Raw genomic sequence first — 15315 nt, 5'->3', positions numbered from 1 at the left:
CAGGCTTCGCACCCTTCAACTTTGGCTTAGGCTGGAGTATTCCTTACTTACGCACAGACGAGATAGACAACGTTAACTTCTACCAATAAATGGGACACCGCGGACCTTGGACGCGAGCGGGAGAGCGCGATGGTATATACCTCTGCGCCGCAGCCCACCCAGCTCCCGATTTCTCGCAGTGCGACTGCCGCGTGGTCCACGGAACAGCCGCAGCAGAGAGCGGAGACAGCAGACTGGCCAATATATTCTAGGGACTGTATAAAGTATAAAGTTTAGGTATAGTGGCTAAGAAGGTAAACATTTGTAGCGGCTATCGTAGGGGCATCGAGCACTACTCCTTTCCCGAGCTATCCGGTCGTGGCGCTTCCGTTTGCATTTTAAACGTATTCATTCCTTGCGCGGCACTGCGAATTCTTTTCCCTCTGTAAAATGGCGTAAATCACTGCAGGTTTCCAGCGATGGACACCGAAGGCACCGACTGTGGATGTGAGCCAAGAGCACATATCCTTGCAATAAATGTCGAAAACACAATGGACAATCAATGAATCTAAATGGCGACAAGATAAGTCCCGGTTCTCTGTTGCTTTTATCTCCGTTGTCTATCACCTTGAACCTAGCTAGCTATAGCGTAACGCCACTAAGGTGTCTCTATCCCATCCTGCAATCACGTCGATCGCACGTCATTCAGGCGATAAGCAGGTCGAAGAGTCATCAGGTGTCTATCAGCCATTAACAATGACCTGTGAACGTCTCCAGCAGACTTCGCTTATGCGCCTCTCTTAATGGGGGCGTGTATATAAATTGCAGTGACCACAGGAGCTGACAGTACATGCTCACAGCGACAACAGCAGAGCGCCCGCATACCGTACTCTCTGTTGCCGAGAAGTTTAGAACTTGCCATCAACCATGATTCGCTTCGTGGCTTGCCTTCTCCTGTGCGGCTTGGCCGCTGGACAGCGCAGGGACATCAACTACGAAGACTGCGGTAAGCTGGGGAATCGGGCGTTGACTTTTCTCTATAAGGAGTAAACGAAATTCACTTAATGGAAGGCGGGTGCTAGTTGGAAAAGTAAGTTAACGGCTTAGCTCGTGCGACATTGTGGCTGAAGCGGAGAGAAAGAAATGTTTTAATGAGATGCTGGAGATGTTAGCCTGGCTATTCGCCTCACTTGCTACTCCAGGTGCTGGGTGATGATTATGATATATGCACTGATTAACGGATTTTGTTATAAAGTGTGCACAGAGAGGCAGAGCAACTGAAATGTAAATATTGTCTGCGATTTTAGCGTGTATTTCCCGTTCGTGTTCTCTGCTTCCATTCATACTGCATCTATTCCACTCGCAATTTCCATGGCGCAAGACTTGACTGCTGGTCCGAAAGTCGCGGGTTCGATTCCAGCCGCGGCGGCGCATTTCGATGGAGGCGAAATGCTAGAGGCCCGTGTACTGTGCGATGTCAGTGCACGTTAAAGAACACCAGATGGCCTAAACATCCGGAGCTTACCACTACGGCTTGCCTCATAATCATATCGTGGTTTTGGCACGTAAAACCATACTAACAATTATTATCCTTAGCGCAAGAGGGTGATATTTTGAGTCAGAAACAATTATGTGTCGCTAAAACAAATTCTGAAAGCAACGCTGCATTCGAGTTCTTTTATATTCCTTTTACCTCTCTCCACAGCACAGAGTAGCCATACGGTATATACACTGACTAGCCTCCCCGTCTTTCCCGCTCTTTTTCCTCCCCCAAACGATGTAGAAAAATTGTATTAAGAAAGAGAGATAGAAATGATGGAAAGGCAGGAATGATTTAACCGGGAGAGAAGCTTCTGGTCTGCTACCCTATCCTAGGGAAAGTGGAAAGAGGGAAACGCCGAAGGAAGGAAGAGCGAATAAAAAGGCAGATGCTTGTTCCCCGGTTCTCTCATGAAAATGTCTCTTCTTTGATCCACAAGCAAGAAAAAAAATGAAGTTGAGCACGCGAACACTTGGAATTTGTCGCTGTGTAGAAGCTTTTCGTTGAATTATTCATTCGAGAGATTTCTCCGTGGGAACTTTTCGTGTTCTCACGCGAGAGGAAAACGAAGTTTTAGTGCAATCTACAGCCCACAATTTAGAGACATATGTGGGTGTTCTATTCCATCTTTTTTTTTATTAGCCGCGAAGTATAGGACTTTCTGGCCATTTAAGGACCACGGAAAGCGAAATATGCCTAAAAAAAAATTAGGACACGAATGACAAACATCAATATACTTTTGATAGCCAACTCACCTGAATGCTGCTGTGGTCAGGAAAATGAGAATGTTCGTCACATTTTTCTGGAATGCGTAAAGCGCGCAAATGAAAGCAAAACAAAAGCTTGAGAAAAAACTATCTGCTATATACGTGTACGATAGCTATATACGTGTGTAACTATATAAGAAGCGGTGTGTGCGTGTGAGCGTTCTATTGCAAAGTTTGCTATATGTTTTTTTTTCTTTATTTGCGCATTCTTGTTTTTAAATAACCATCCGATGGTCACCGTCTTGTTGAAGTCTACGAAACAACAAGTTTCAGAAAAGGTTCTGTTGGGACCACACCACCTCGTCATCAGCGCGATATTCTGAAAGCGCTGGACAAGTTTTTGCGCGAGACAGAACTCGACAAGAGACTGTAAATAATTTCTGGACATTCAAGGTTTTGCTTCATCGCCACCTTCCTCCTCATCCTCATCAACACCTTCTCTCTCTCTCCTCTCTTTCCCACCCCCTTCCCTTTCCTAACGCTGCGTAGCAGGCCAGAAGACTGATTCAGGCCGACCTCTTAGCTTTTCTGCCACAATAAACCTTTCTCTCTTCTCTCAGTATGTACCAACAAGCCTGCAATAATACTCTACATCTTTACAGGCAGCAAGGCGAAGGTCCTCTCAGCCCAAATAGAGCCTTGCGACTCCGACCCCTGCGTGATGAAGCGCGGCACGAAGCCCAAGGTCTACTTCACCGTTACCTCTGGTGCGTTCTGCCTCACTTTTCCCTCTTGGCTCGTTATCTGCCTTGCTTTGTGTAGAGAGACGCTCTCGATTTGTGGCATGCCTCTTAGGGCCTATTTATTCTCAAGCGACACTGCCGCCCCGCACCGGGAAGATGGCCTCCCACCCGTCTCTCATGGGCCTCCCTCCTCTCTCTGACTGGGAGCAACCAATGCGAAAGGGGCGGAAAGCCACCAGCCCTGTGCAGTGTGGTCATGCGGCTTGAAGACTTTCCCAACCAAGCACATCACACATAGACAGTGACTCGAACAGGAACTCCACCAGCTGGACTCTGAGCGAACGCTCTCACTCGCGAAAATAGTGGGCCCATGGCCACCAGCGATAAATCACAAAGCAATGAAAGTGCTTCGACTTTCTTTTTTTTTTTTTGAAGACGTTAATATTTGTGATGAATGCTAAGCGCACTACAGTTGCTACTCGACTTAACGAAGCAACGACCACTCTCGAATTATTTATTTAAATCTGAAAGTTCGTGATATCGAGTAAGAGATATTTGAGTGCTTAGAAATGTAAAATTATAACGCGGCGACATCTAATACCAACCACGGCGTTGTTTCTGCCGCTAACCCACGCCTGCGCGTGTGAAAAGTCCGCGAGAGCAGCCCGAGGGCGGCCCGCACATCGAGCATTTCATGTCGCTCAGACCAAGGGGGAACATATGTCCGGGCGATGCAGGCAAGGTATACGGTCCCATGAAGCTATGACAGGCTACCAATATGCGAAGACGCGGAGAACTAATGCATCGACTATGAGAGCAGGCCAGCGAAACATTCGCCAGGAGACCGTCAATGCTATATGCCGCATACACCACGAAATAACGAAAGCCACCTCCGCCGCTCCTAGCACCATCCGGTACGTAAGAGCTAGCTCTACCGACTGCTGCGTCCATTGTTTCGTGCATAGGTGCGGCGTGCAGCCATATCAAAAGGAAGCTAGGGTCGTGACTAGGGCCTTTATATGCTATAGCGCGATATCATTAGAGCGCACGTTCGAAGAAAAACCATGCTTCTGTCGCAATTAGAAGGAAATCACCGCATTCCCACTCCGATATTTCAGGAAAAACTTCGTTAAATCGCGTGTGGTGGCCAAGTTAGTTAGTAATTTCGGGTTGATGGCAGCAATGAATCCTACTCTCCCGTGTGCCTTGGGAAGACTTGATGATCGGCCTTTTACTGAAGGAAAGAACTGGGGATCCTGACATCACCGCACACCAGCCCAGAAACCCACACGAACCCTCCTGCGGTACTTGAAGGTAACAGAATGGAGCGACCGCCTGTGATACGCTGCACTGTGTGTGTGTTGTGAAAGGTGTATCTCTCTCTCTTTTACTCCCTTATTCTCCTCCCAATGAGCAGGGTAACAAACTGAACGTAGTCTAGTTAACCTCCTTGCCTTTCCTAGATTCCTTCTCTCTCCCTCTCTCTCTGTGTACTTGTCAGGGAATGGAAATTTCTTCGTTAGATCAGGAACTTCGCAAAATCTGGTTTCGTTAGATCGAGTTATGAGTGCACATCGAAAGTGTGCACCGTGCCTGTATGCGCGCTGTGTTAAAACGAGAACTGATCAGCTCACCAAACGCGGGACTGTGTATATGTATTCTTTTTCCTACTCAAGGTGTTTTAAAGACGATAGTCTTTCTTGGGGAACTTAAACGCAGAAATTTCGGTCTGTCTTTCTATCTGTCTGTCTGTCTTTCTGTTTGTCGGCACGTCACCCGATTCAGCCAACCGGCCAAAGTTGAACCACTTGCTTACCGCCCACCCATCTTGAACAGGTACGACTGTTCATACTTGTGAACGTTGTCGATCAAAAGTAAATATTACGCATATCTGAGGCGTAACATCATTAGGTAAGTATTAGGTGGTGTGTTCCTTTAATAGAAAATACATATATACGCAATTTTAAAGACCTTGATGGTATGCGTTTAACGTTGAGACAGTAACGCGTTTATTAAAAGATTGCCACAGCTGAAGCGATCAGCGGTCCAAGCCGAGCAAGCGCGAGCGCCAACAACAACCGTCTTCGTCTTCTTTCGCAGGCGTTCTTGTCTGTTCTTGTCTGCGCCCTACCATGTTACAAATCACTCCCCCGCGGAAAAGGAGCCATCCTGGCGACCTAAGGAACAGGTACAACTGGTGGGTCATAATGCGGCTTCAGTCGATCGACGTGAACAGTCTCGCGGCCGCGACGACGGCGGCCCGTAGGGATGCTTGACGTAGGACGCGGTAGGGGCCTTCGTACTTAGGCAGTAGCTTTGTGGAAAGGCCAGGAGCGGAGGAGGGAACGCAAAGCCACACCAACGTTCCAGGCGAATACGACTGAGGAGGCAGGTTTTCGTCGTGACGGTCCTTCTGGCCCTACTCGCCCTACAATGTTACAACCCTAGTTTCTTAAAGGGGTGGTGCCACCAAATTTGTGGCTTGCGCGTTCTTTGCTGTAAGCGTTTCCTATAGCTCCAGGAAGCACGATGCACGCGCCAAGATTCATGTATTCTCGCTAAATAATTTAATATCGCGTTTTCATGTGGACAACTTTCGGTTTCGGTTTCTGGGCGCCGAGGTTGGGCCGTGACGTAGAAGTGTAGGAGGCGTGGTCACGTGACCACACAAGGCTGTGACGCACTTAGCCAGGAAGCAATCGAAACTCGGCGAGTGATGTAGCAACCGATGCTTTGCCGGTACTATAGTGAATTAGAATATATTCTAGTTCACCACAGCCGGTACGTAGGTTGCAGAAGTGGCGGAGGTCCGGAGGTCACTCACGTTACTACAGCAGATTTGGTGTGACGTCACTACAACTTTCGTTGCCCTTCCTACAGATCTACGTGAGCGTTGGCGCGCTAGCGATGGGTTTCGATCGGGAGAATGGGCATTTAGGTACACTTTGAAAGTGAATTAAAATATATTCTAAACGTCTGCTGTGTCCGACCCTTCGTGTGGAATGTCCTTGCATACAGAGGAAACCCACAACAGGCTTGTTATAGCCTCGAAATTTGATGGCACCACCCCTTTAAGGTGCGCTGAAAATGCGACTGCGCTGAAACTTGTCTTCCTCCGTGCCCTCTGCACAAGCTCATGTTGTGTTTCGGTTTCGGTTCAGTATTGCATTGTACGAATGACAGGGGGCGCCGGTCTGGCATTCCTGTTTTACCCAGGCGACGTGTAAGTAAGAGAGTTTGTGGAGAGTACTCGTTGAGTGCGGACGTTTCTTCTCCTTCGGCGCATCGCGCCAAACAGCGTGTTCGGGCTGGCCGGCGTCCCCACCGGTCGCGTTGGTCACCGCCGGTGTTCGCCTGCCGCTGCGCCGGGACTACCAGCCCGCAACACAGCACTCATGTTTCCCGACGTATTGCCAGATGGCGTCCATATCTCACGCAGCGCCTCTTCTATCGTCTTTAGACGACATTTGCAGCGAAGCACGCAGATACGCGGCCAATTTTTTTATCCTAACAACCAAGTGAAAATTGGTAGCATTCGCCAAGAACCGGCGACAACTCCTTCATAATTTTTTTTATTTCAATAAAAAAGAAAACAGGCCTTCATTGATCTGTCAGGATGCGGGTGGGTTCGCCGAATTTGTATGGCACATACGTTTTTCTTGACGCAAAAGAATAAACTCACGGAACCGTAGCCACACGAAGCTTCGCCGTGAAAAGATTTACTTGCTACATGACAGAGCACTGGTGTCATGTCCAAGATATTTAAGGCATTGGGGGCAATAGCAAGTAATTATTAAAAAAATAATAACGATATATGCGAGGGTGCCTGCCTAGCACTTCTTGTAACGGCAGATGGTTATCTATCACGCATTCTCTGCTACCATTTTATTTCTTATTCTCTTAATCTACGTGATACAAATATTCTCTTTCACATACGGCCCGTTATACGATTCGACGACGGCGGAGGGTCAGTTTCATGGGCGCATAGCACAGCACAATTATGGGCTCGTTAATCATGTCGATCCCTCTAAATCGGTCACTCGTGTTATGTTAAAGAAATGGAGTGATCGTCCTGCAGTTTGAAGATGCCACTCGAAACGAACTATGGTATAACCGGATATGCGCGCCGAGGAGCAACACGGCCTTCGTGATTTCGCATATCACGTAGGCCGTGCAAGTACTCATTTATAGTCGGTTGCAACATATATAAGCTCCGCCCTCGAGGCCGCACTTCGCATTTTTTTAGCGTGCCTGTGCGCTGCGGTGCAAGTAGCTAAAAAAAAAGAAAAATCGGCGAGTGTGGTAATCCTCAGGCGATATGATCGGTGTATCCGAGCGATTAAAGAAACACATGCCGCGTTGCAACTTGCCGCTATCAAAACGATGGTACGCAGTAAACACTCCGAGCGCATTCCGCTTCGGTATACTTCAAAAGCGGCGCAGTCACAAACTTCTACTGCATCGAATGACGACTTGCGAGAGGCATAGGCGTGCCCAGGGTTCGCCATTAGGGGGGGCGAAGGTTCATCGCAGCGCCCCCCCCCACCCTACTAAGTAAATGTATGGGGCAGATTTTGCCCCCCCCCCCTTTTAGGTGACTAGAAGAGTCAATGTACGGAGCAGATTTTGCGCCCCCCTCTTAGGTGATTGGGGGGGGGGCGCCCCCCCTGCCCCCCCCCCCCCCCCCCCGGTGCGCCCGCCTATGCGCTGAGGTACAGGACGGGTCAGAAGTTCCCAGGCCACGCTTCCATAGGGATACATGGGACAGTGGCCAGGGAACTTTTTAACAACCCTGTACGTGCGAATACTAGCACGAGATACCTTCTTTGGGAAGAAAGAAACATGACAAGGGAAATCTGGATGGCGGCTGCCGGTGCAGCGGTGCAGCGGTGCCTATAGCCTATCGTCTCAGCGAACGACTCGATGTTGCATTTTTGATCGGTTCTTCTTAACCTTTACGTCATAGAAAAGAGCGGCCGCGATTGGACGCGCATTTTACGCACAGACAATTTCACTTTCTATTCTTACTGTCACCGATTATAGTAACCGCCTATTTCTCTTGATGAACCGTAGGGCAATAGCTCGAATATATTTCTTTTTCCCTGCCGATCAACCCGTTTCTTGCGCCAACTCTGCAGATCAGGACACCGCGACGGCCAAGCTGGATGCCAAAATCAGCGTGTTCGGTGTCGAACTTCCGGTTCCCGGCCTGGAGAATGATCTGTGCAAGAACATGGTGGAGTGTCCGATCAGCAAGGGCCAGACCTACTCCGGCGTCATGGAAGTGTTCGTGCCTGAATTCGCACCCGTGGTAAGTGAACTGCGGAGGTCGCTAGTGGCCGTACGGAGGGCGTTATTTTTGTAATGACGTTTTCCTGCTAGTGTATATATAGTCGCTCGGTAAGAACAGTCTGGTGTATTTACTTATAAGAACACCGCAACACTTTTCTGAGTTATAATGAAATAGTCTCACTATTAGCGCATGACGCTTCACGAATACGTCGCAAAAATATTTAGAATCCGTCAAGTGCGAGCGGAGTTACAGGGATCTGTCACACGCTTCAAGCGTTTTCTCTCTCCTCTCGTACCAGCTAGTGCACTGAAAGCTACGCAGGGAGAGGGATGGCAAGGGGGCAAGAAGATGCGGCCCTTCGTCAGCGCGCGTCATGATCTTGGGCACTTTCTTTTCTTTCTTTTTTTCTTCGAACGCGCGAAGCACCGACTTTCAGTGTGATCGCGAACGCGCGCGCGGGCACGTGGCGGCATCTCGCGGAGACCACGGTAACTATTCAGCTCATGATGCTCAAATCAGCCAATGGCGATGACTTTGGGTATATGGCGCAGTAATTTGGGTATATGTCATCATCTGTAGAGAGAAGCATAGGCGTGCGCAGAGTTCCTCGTTAAGAGGGGGGGGGGGGGAGTGGGTATCACAGCGCCCCCTCTCTACTAAGTCAAAGTATGGTGCAGACTTTGCGCCCCCAACCCTCTTTTAGGTGACTGGCGGGGGGGGGGGGGGGCGGCCGATACATTAAGATGTCCTGGTTGTCTGCGTAGAGGGGTCATTCTAAGGCAGGGTGTCGGAACGAAATGTTTTTCGTTTCGGTTTTAGTTTCGTTTCACCGCAAAAAGTTCCGTTTCGTTTCTGTTCCGGAACGAAAAAAAAAACGTTCCGTAACAGTTCGTAACGGGTTTTTTTTTTCTTTGTATAAAAAAAGAAAGTATGAAAAAGGTAAAGCAATCGTTAAAAATTCGGCAGATCTCACGTACCTTGGGAGTCGATGTTATGCGAAGCATGCGGCGGGAAGGTGACTGTGGCGTAATTTTTTACTGAGCGAAACGTTACAAAATGACGCTAAAGATATGTGTAAATTTTATATGGGCACATATATGTTGAAGAGCCACATATGTGTTATCTAACCAGTTGTTTACAGTTGGGTAACGCTGCCAACGGCAACGTGGCTATTACCAACACCAGAAGCGGTAAGCTGATATGTAGTGCTTATACTTGTTCCTTATGATGAAGAACGCACGCACGTTTCACGAGCCCGTGTGCATGTGTGGAAGAGGTTCTTGACAGTTCTTGAACAAGGTCAACATCACCGTGATCAGTGAGCACCAGCAGCTGGTCTTGCCTTGTTATCGGATCCGGTCGTGATAGCGGAGATGAGGGGTTCATGTGTAGTGAAGTATGAGGTAGAGTACAGCTGTTGCAAATTGTGAATGCCTCGGTCATTTCCTCAACAAATTGTCTGTCGATATAGGCCATCGAGGCTGGTAGGCCTGGATAGTGCTACGTAGACCAACATCAGTGGATGACGCTTTCATATTCGTAGACCACCTGGGCGTATGTGGCTTACGTAGCCTAGTCTACAAAGCGGCTGTCAATCAATCTGGCATCATCCTCGGTCGGCATGAGGCCATCGCCCAGCCTCCTAAGAAATGAAGAGGACACTGCGTCGTTCTTGCGGACTAAGTTCACTTTACGGTGCGATGATGTGAATATCATACCTAACTTTCGTTACTGTATTCCTCCGGGGTCGAACAATGCTTCAATATAGCTTGCTGAATCACAGGAATACAAATGCAATGTTTATTAGACTGCTATAAAAGCGGAGCCAACACTGGAACCACCGACGTTAATCTGATATGACGCCTGTATCGTAGGAGTACACATCGTAGGAGTATCATGTAGTATTTATTGCTTTCGTGCAAAATTAAATAGCCAGCACCACAACCACAAATGACGTTGCACCAATACTACGCCTGCATAGGTTGTTTTTCCTGATCAGTCTACAGACCTGGCGTGGCTCTGTAGTAGAATACCTGACTGCCACGCAGAATGCTTGGGTTCGATTCCTGCTGGGATCCCAATTTTCATTCTTCCCATTCGTCGGGTCAACGCTGCCGATCTTGGTTTTCATTAACGCTCTCGCATTTGAGTTTCCAATGTCTGTTCTTGCCGTTTCTGGGTAGATAAAAGTGTCAATCACCTGTGGCGCATACCCGTATACCGCGGCCCGTGGTAAACGGGTATGTGCCACACGTGTCTTGGGGAAAGGGTTTGACGACGTGCGCGACAGGATTTTCACGTTATTAATTTAATGAACCGACAGTCATATTCGTGAAATCCTGTTACCCTCCCATGCTAATTTTGGTCTACACCAAGCTAAGGGGGCGATCGTAAGAACACCCAGACGTAGGCTGCTAGATAGATAGATAGATAGATAGATAGATAGATAGATACGCAGATAGAAACGCTCAAAGTGCCAAAGGTCCGCTAAGAAATGCTTCGCATTTAAAAAGCATTGGATTTGTGATTTAGTTACTTGCTCTGCTCTTAAAGTGGGACAAGGGTAAAACACGTTCTTCAGAGGAGCGGAAGTAACTGTACCACGAATTCCTACCAACTAGCACAAACCAGTATTCATTTCAAAGTCTTTCTCACAAGAAAAATACGATTTTTTTCAGTTGGCTTAATTCTTTGTGTTAAGGGAGTGAGCACGATCTCAGAAGCAGCACGTAATTGAGTGTGTTCTGATAAAAAGATGGCCAGGCCTGCGTGAAACACGCAGCAAGTCACAGCAAAAGCTAGAAGAGCGGACTTTGTAGAGCCCGTTGTTATCTCTTGGGGCAACTAATATAAATAAACATGCAACGTACCCACTACGTCATAAATCGTCGCAATTTTTCTGAAGTAGCGAAATTCCCACTATGCCATTTTTCTTCATTCTTCGGAGAATCGCGGTACCCGCTACACATCTGTAAGGCATTATCTGCACTTTGTGCTGTGGCTGATAATGAAGAATTATGGCTGAGCACTTTTCAGTGGGTGGGAAGGAGTGTTGCGGAAAAAAATGAAAAAAATGAAAGAAACTCAGCCCATTGGCATTCAGGGAATGGCCTGACAGTCCGATTCCATTCATGTAATTCCTCAACGTAGGAAAGGCATCTTGATAGTTTTATCGAGTTAAGAATGAACGCCCCATAAAGCTGATGTCATCAAATGCATTAAGAACTGCAAAAGTACGCAAAACACGTTGCCAAGGTCGAGGAATAGTAGCTTGGGGACATATATCGTGCAGTACAACCACCCTACTAATTCCCATAGGGGCAGTTCTCCCGCTACCGATAGTATTTGCGTGGTCAACATGTTTGAACGAATGGTGGTGTTTCAATATTGTTTAAGCTTAAATCTGTTAATGCTGAAATGACGACATAGCGTATTTTTATGCTGACAAAAGCGCCTTCGCATCGAATACGGAACACTGGGCCGCACTGCCCGTCAGCACTCATACCTGTCAAACGCGTCTCGCAAGCATGAATGGGGTGAGGAGAACTTTCTGTGTTCGCCTGTGCGTAGGTATGCAATGTCTTCCTTGTCGCAAAAATTATTTACGTGTGTCAGGTACTGAACTGCTCGTGAGATAAAGGTCAGGCTGTGCATAGAGTATTCGCCACTTTCGTGTGGGGGTATCAATGGGAACCAACGCGCAGGGGTAATTTGTTTCTCCTTTCGGTATCTGCTGGGATAATGCATTTGTTTGTACACTAACTTATGCCTCCGTTTGTAGTAGGCGCGTTGCTTATAAATGTATCATGCTTGTAATCAGCTAAGCCATTTTAAAAATACTGCTTTAGTGTTAACTTGCGAGGCTCTGACTCACTAACGTTTGAAGCTTGAAAAACAGCACGTAGACGAAAACGTCCTCTATTATCGGAAAAAGACGTAATTCCATTCCCATTCCATTCTTCCGAGCGCTGTCCCCATTCCATTGCGGGGTCGCGGAAATGTTGAAGATTCCGGAGTCATTCCAATTCCGGAGTGGTAACTCCGCAACACTGGGGGAAGCATTAAACCACACACTCTTTGCGCTATTAGCATTGTGTGATGACTGGTTGTTATTTTACTCTTCTGCCACCCCTATATTACATATGTTAACGCGATTCCTTGCCCCACATGACGCCTGTGTAGAGTATTTTTGCGATGGAGTTATAAGCACCAACGTGACACTGTGGTGGAAGACCCGACTGCCACTCAGAGGGCGCTGATCCTAGAAATTTGTTTCTCATTTAATTTTTTCTTATACCACGCGATAGCGGTCACGTACACCGGCGGCTGCGGACAACTATGGAGCCAAAATCGGCTGTTGTGATCTAATAGCAGCTTTCGCTGTAACAAACATCAGCGCCGACAATGCCCTCTCCACTTTGGCCTGCTTGACAGGCGCGCAAAAGTCCACTTGCGTTAATATGAACATCTCTGGTTGCCGCTGTTCTCGTTTTTCGCACAATTTCAACATATCTTTGCTTTGGATTTCCTGTCTGAGGTACGCGCTAATACTATACCCTGAGATATGCTCACATTGCATGAGCTCAGTTGTTCCGGATTGCGAAATTTTCTCGTGAACCGAAAAACGATTGAAAAAATTTCGGTTTCACCCCGGAACGAAATAATAAATAACGTTTCGGTTACGTTTTCGTTCCGGTCAAAAATATCGTTTTTTTTTTAGTTTTTCGTTTTCGGTTTTCGTTCCGTTCCGACACTCTGTTCTAAGATAATGGCAGCATCCGGTGTTTCTTTTTCTTTTTTTTCTCATTATTCCTGACACTTAATCGGCTATACTTGAAGTTATTTCAAGCTAAACTTTCGACGTTGATTGTTCAAACAGTGGTCCAGAAACCTCGTAGTGCTACTTTTGAGCCGAGGAAGTGCTTCTTTTGAAATAAAATCACGTTTTAGTGGTCCGTATCGCGTTAGCGCACTTCAAGTCACCCGCCTGAAAGCAATCTTTCGCACGTCACTGTTGCCGTGCCCAAGGTTGCCCGCCTTTACTGCGCGGTGGCGTGCACTGGCGGCGTGCACCATTCGGGCATCTGGCAACATCACATGCATGCGGTATTTTGTCGAACTTTCTGTCAGAGCGACTTTCACGAGCGTGCAAAACACACGCGGCAGTACGTGATACCGAAACTACCACTGAGACGTGACCGCGTGAGCGAAGCAGGGCGCCGGGCGAAGCGCAGTTCGGCGAAAACGGAACTTTTGAACCACGCGCGCCGTTCACCATGGCAACGCCAAAGGTTCATTTTTACATGAATCAAACAGAAACGAACAAGCAGCATTTTATTATGTCTCTTGATGCACGGAAGGTTCTTTTTTTATTGCTGCTAGTTTGATTACTAGTGATTCATCGCATTCAGACTCTCCCACGTCATCGGGATCACTTCCAAAATGTCCCACTCGTGGCGCTCATTGTGTGATACATTTAGAATTTCTGTATATGCTACCTTTAGGTAGCAGAGTTGCGCATCTGTCTTCCAACGCCACTAGCAACCATGCATTGCGGAGAAGCTGCCGCTTGGGCCAATTTTTATATTTCTTGACGCCGCCGCTGCACCGATTTGGATTAACACTAGTCATCGGCAGCCAATGTTTATCGCTGACCTTCGACACTCCAGACATGTTGATCAGCGACACGGTAGGCATGTCGCCTCCAAAAACGGAGTGTGACTTCACCGCATATATGTGGTTGCTAGCCGGACCTATGCGCAACTCTCCTACCTAAAGGTAGCATATACAGTGACTCTAGATACATTTAGCTTAATTTCTCGGTAAGTAGGGCACTGCTGTTGATAATACTGCCGTTTTAGACGTTGTCATACATTGAGCTTTCACTCTGACATAAATCGTTATTTACCTTTAGTGTCCCTTTAAGCTCGTTGCCTCAGCGATCGGCACAGGCAGCGGGGCGCAGCCGGTGCCGATAGCGGAGGCCATGTTAAGCTACGCATACATCACCCTCCACAGTGGTCTAGTGGTTGTGGTGTTCGACTGCTGACCCGAAGGTCGCGGGACCGAATCCCGGCCGCGGCGGCCGCATTTTCGATGGAGGCGAAAATGCTTGAGGCCCGTGTGCTTAGATTTAGGTGCACGTTAAAGTACCCTAGGTGGTCGAAATTTCCGGAGCCCTCCACTACGGCGTCTCTCATAATCACATCGTGGTTTTGGGACGTTAAACCCCAACAATTATTATTATTATTATTAAGCGGCACACATTTCAAACTTTCAGCGTAAATCACTCACATATAGTGGTGCTCGTTTAGCTTAACACTGAAATATATGTGTCCTTTTTGTTCTTCCGTGGAAAGCGGATAAACTTTTCTAGCGTCTCAAATAAGGCCTCTAAGCAGACCGTAAGCACTTCGTCAACAATTCTCGCTTATAGCTCTTAATTTTACACAAGTACTTCAACGTTTCGAGCGCTTCTAGTCGCGTTAAATTTCGGTGGGAAAAACAAAAGCGAAGAGATACCTGTACGTCGTCGCGAAGTTCTTGCGGGTGTGAAAATAAACTTTTTTTTTCTCCCCCTTTGCAGATGAAGACATACGTCTCGCTCAAGGTGTTGGGCGACGACGGCGTCAGCGTCTGCGCCAAGACACCCGTCCTGATTGAATAAACCAGCAACGTCAGTTTTGCCCCGCACTGTGCAGCCACCCGTCGCACATGCCATGCGCACTGCGTTATACGTAAAGTCCAACTTTGGGCGGTGTTCGCTGTAGGCACTTCCTCATCCTCCCCACTCCCCCTCCCAGTGGGAAGCCGCTCTTTCCAGCACAGTCCTTGACGAAAAGCGAAGACTGACTTAACGGACCAATTGTAATGCAGCAGTGAATAGGGCCCTGGACTGAGAGCTTCATACAAATAAGCAACAAATAAAGTTTTATACTTCTACCACTATCGGACAATAAGCTTCAATAAATATTCTGTCACAGTGATATTACTGTCAACTAGTTCACTAATCCCCCCGTATTTGTGGAGTGTGGGCCCAGACAAAAAAGAAAT

At 47.6% G+C, this 15315-nt stretch overlaps 2 protein-coding genes across 2 annotated transcripts in view; both read left to right on the top strand.

Moving 5' to 3' along the window:
- LOC119388774 (mite group 2 allergen-like Ixo r 2) overlaps positions 1-15315 on the top strand; it is a 160787-nt gene that overhangs the window by 31771 nt on the left and 113701 nt on the right. The window lies entirely within an intron of this gene.
- Positions 741-15242, top strand: LOC119390014 (mite group 2 allergen-like Ixo r 2). Its single transcript, XM_037657516.2, has 4 exons — positions 741-985; positions 2889-2993; positions 8108-8280; positions 14849-15242. Exons 1-4 carry the CDS (start codon positions 907-909, stop codon positions 14927-14929), a joined length of 438 nt encoding a protein of 145 aa, XP_037513444.1. The 5' UTR covers positions 741-906; the 3' UTR covers positions 14930-15242.

This window comes from Rhipicephalus sanguineus, chromosome 4, assembly GCF_013339695.2.
Source record: "Rhipicephalus sanguineus isolate Rsan-2018 chromosome 4, BIME_Rsan_1.4, whole genome shotgun sequence".
Taxonomy (NCBI): domain Eukaryota; kingdom Metazoa; phylum Arthropoda; class Arachnida; order Ixodida; family Ixodidae; genus Rhipicephalus; species Rhipicephalus sanguineus.
This window is presented reverse-complemented; position numbering and strand designations above follow the sequence as displayed.

Bases quoted from the DNA above. Each gene is read 5' to 3' on its own strand.
- LOC119390014 (XM_037657516.2), top strand. From the start codon at position 907: ATGATTCGCTTCGTGGCTTGCCTTCTCCTGTGCGGCTTGGCCGCTGGA. The intron at 986-2,888 runs GTAAGCTGGGGA...ACATCTTTACAG, and splicing joins CATCAACTACGAAGACTGCG to GCAGCAAGGCGAAGGTCCTC. The intron at 8,281-14,848 runs GTAAGTGAACTG...CCCCCTTTGCAG, and splicing joins TGCCTGAATTCGCACCCGTG to ATGAAGACATACGTCTCGCT.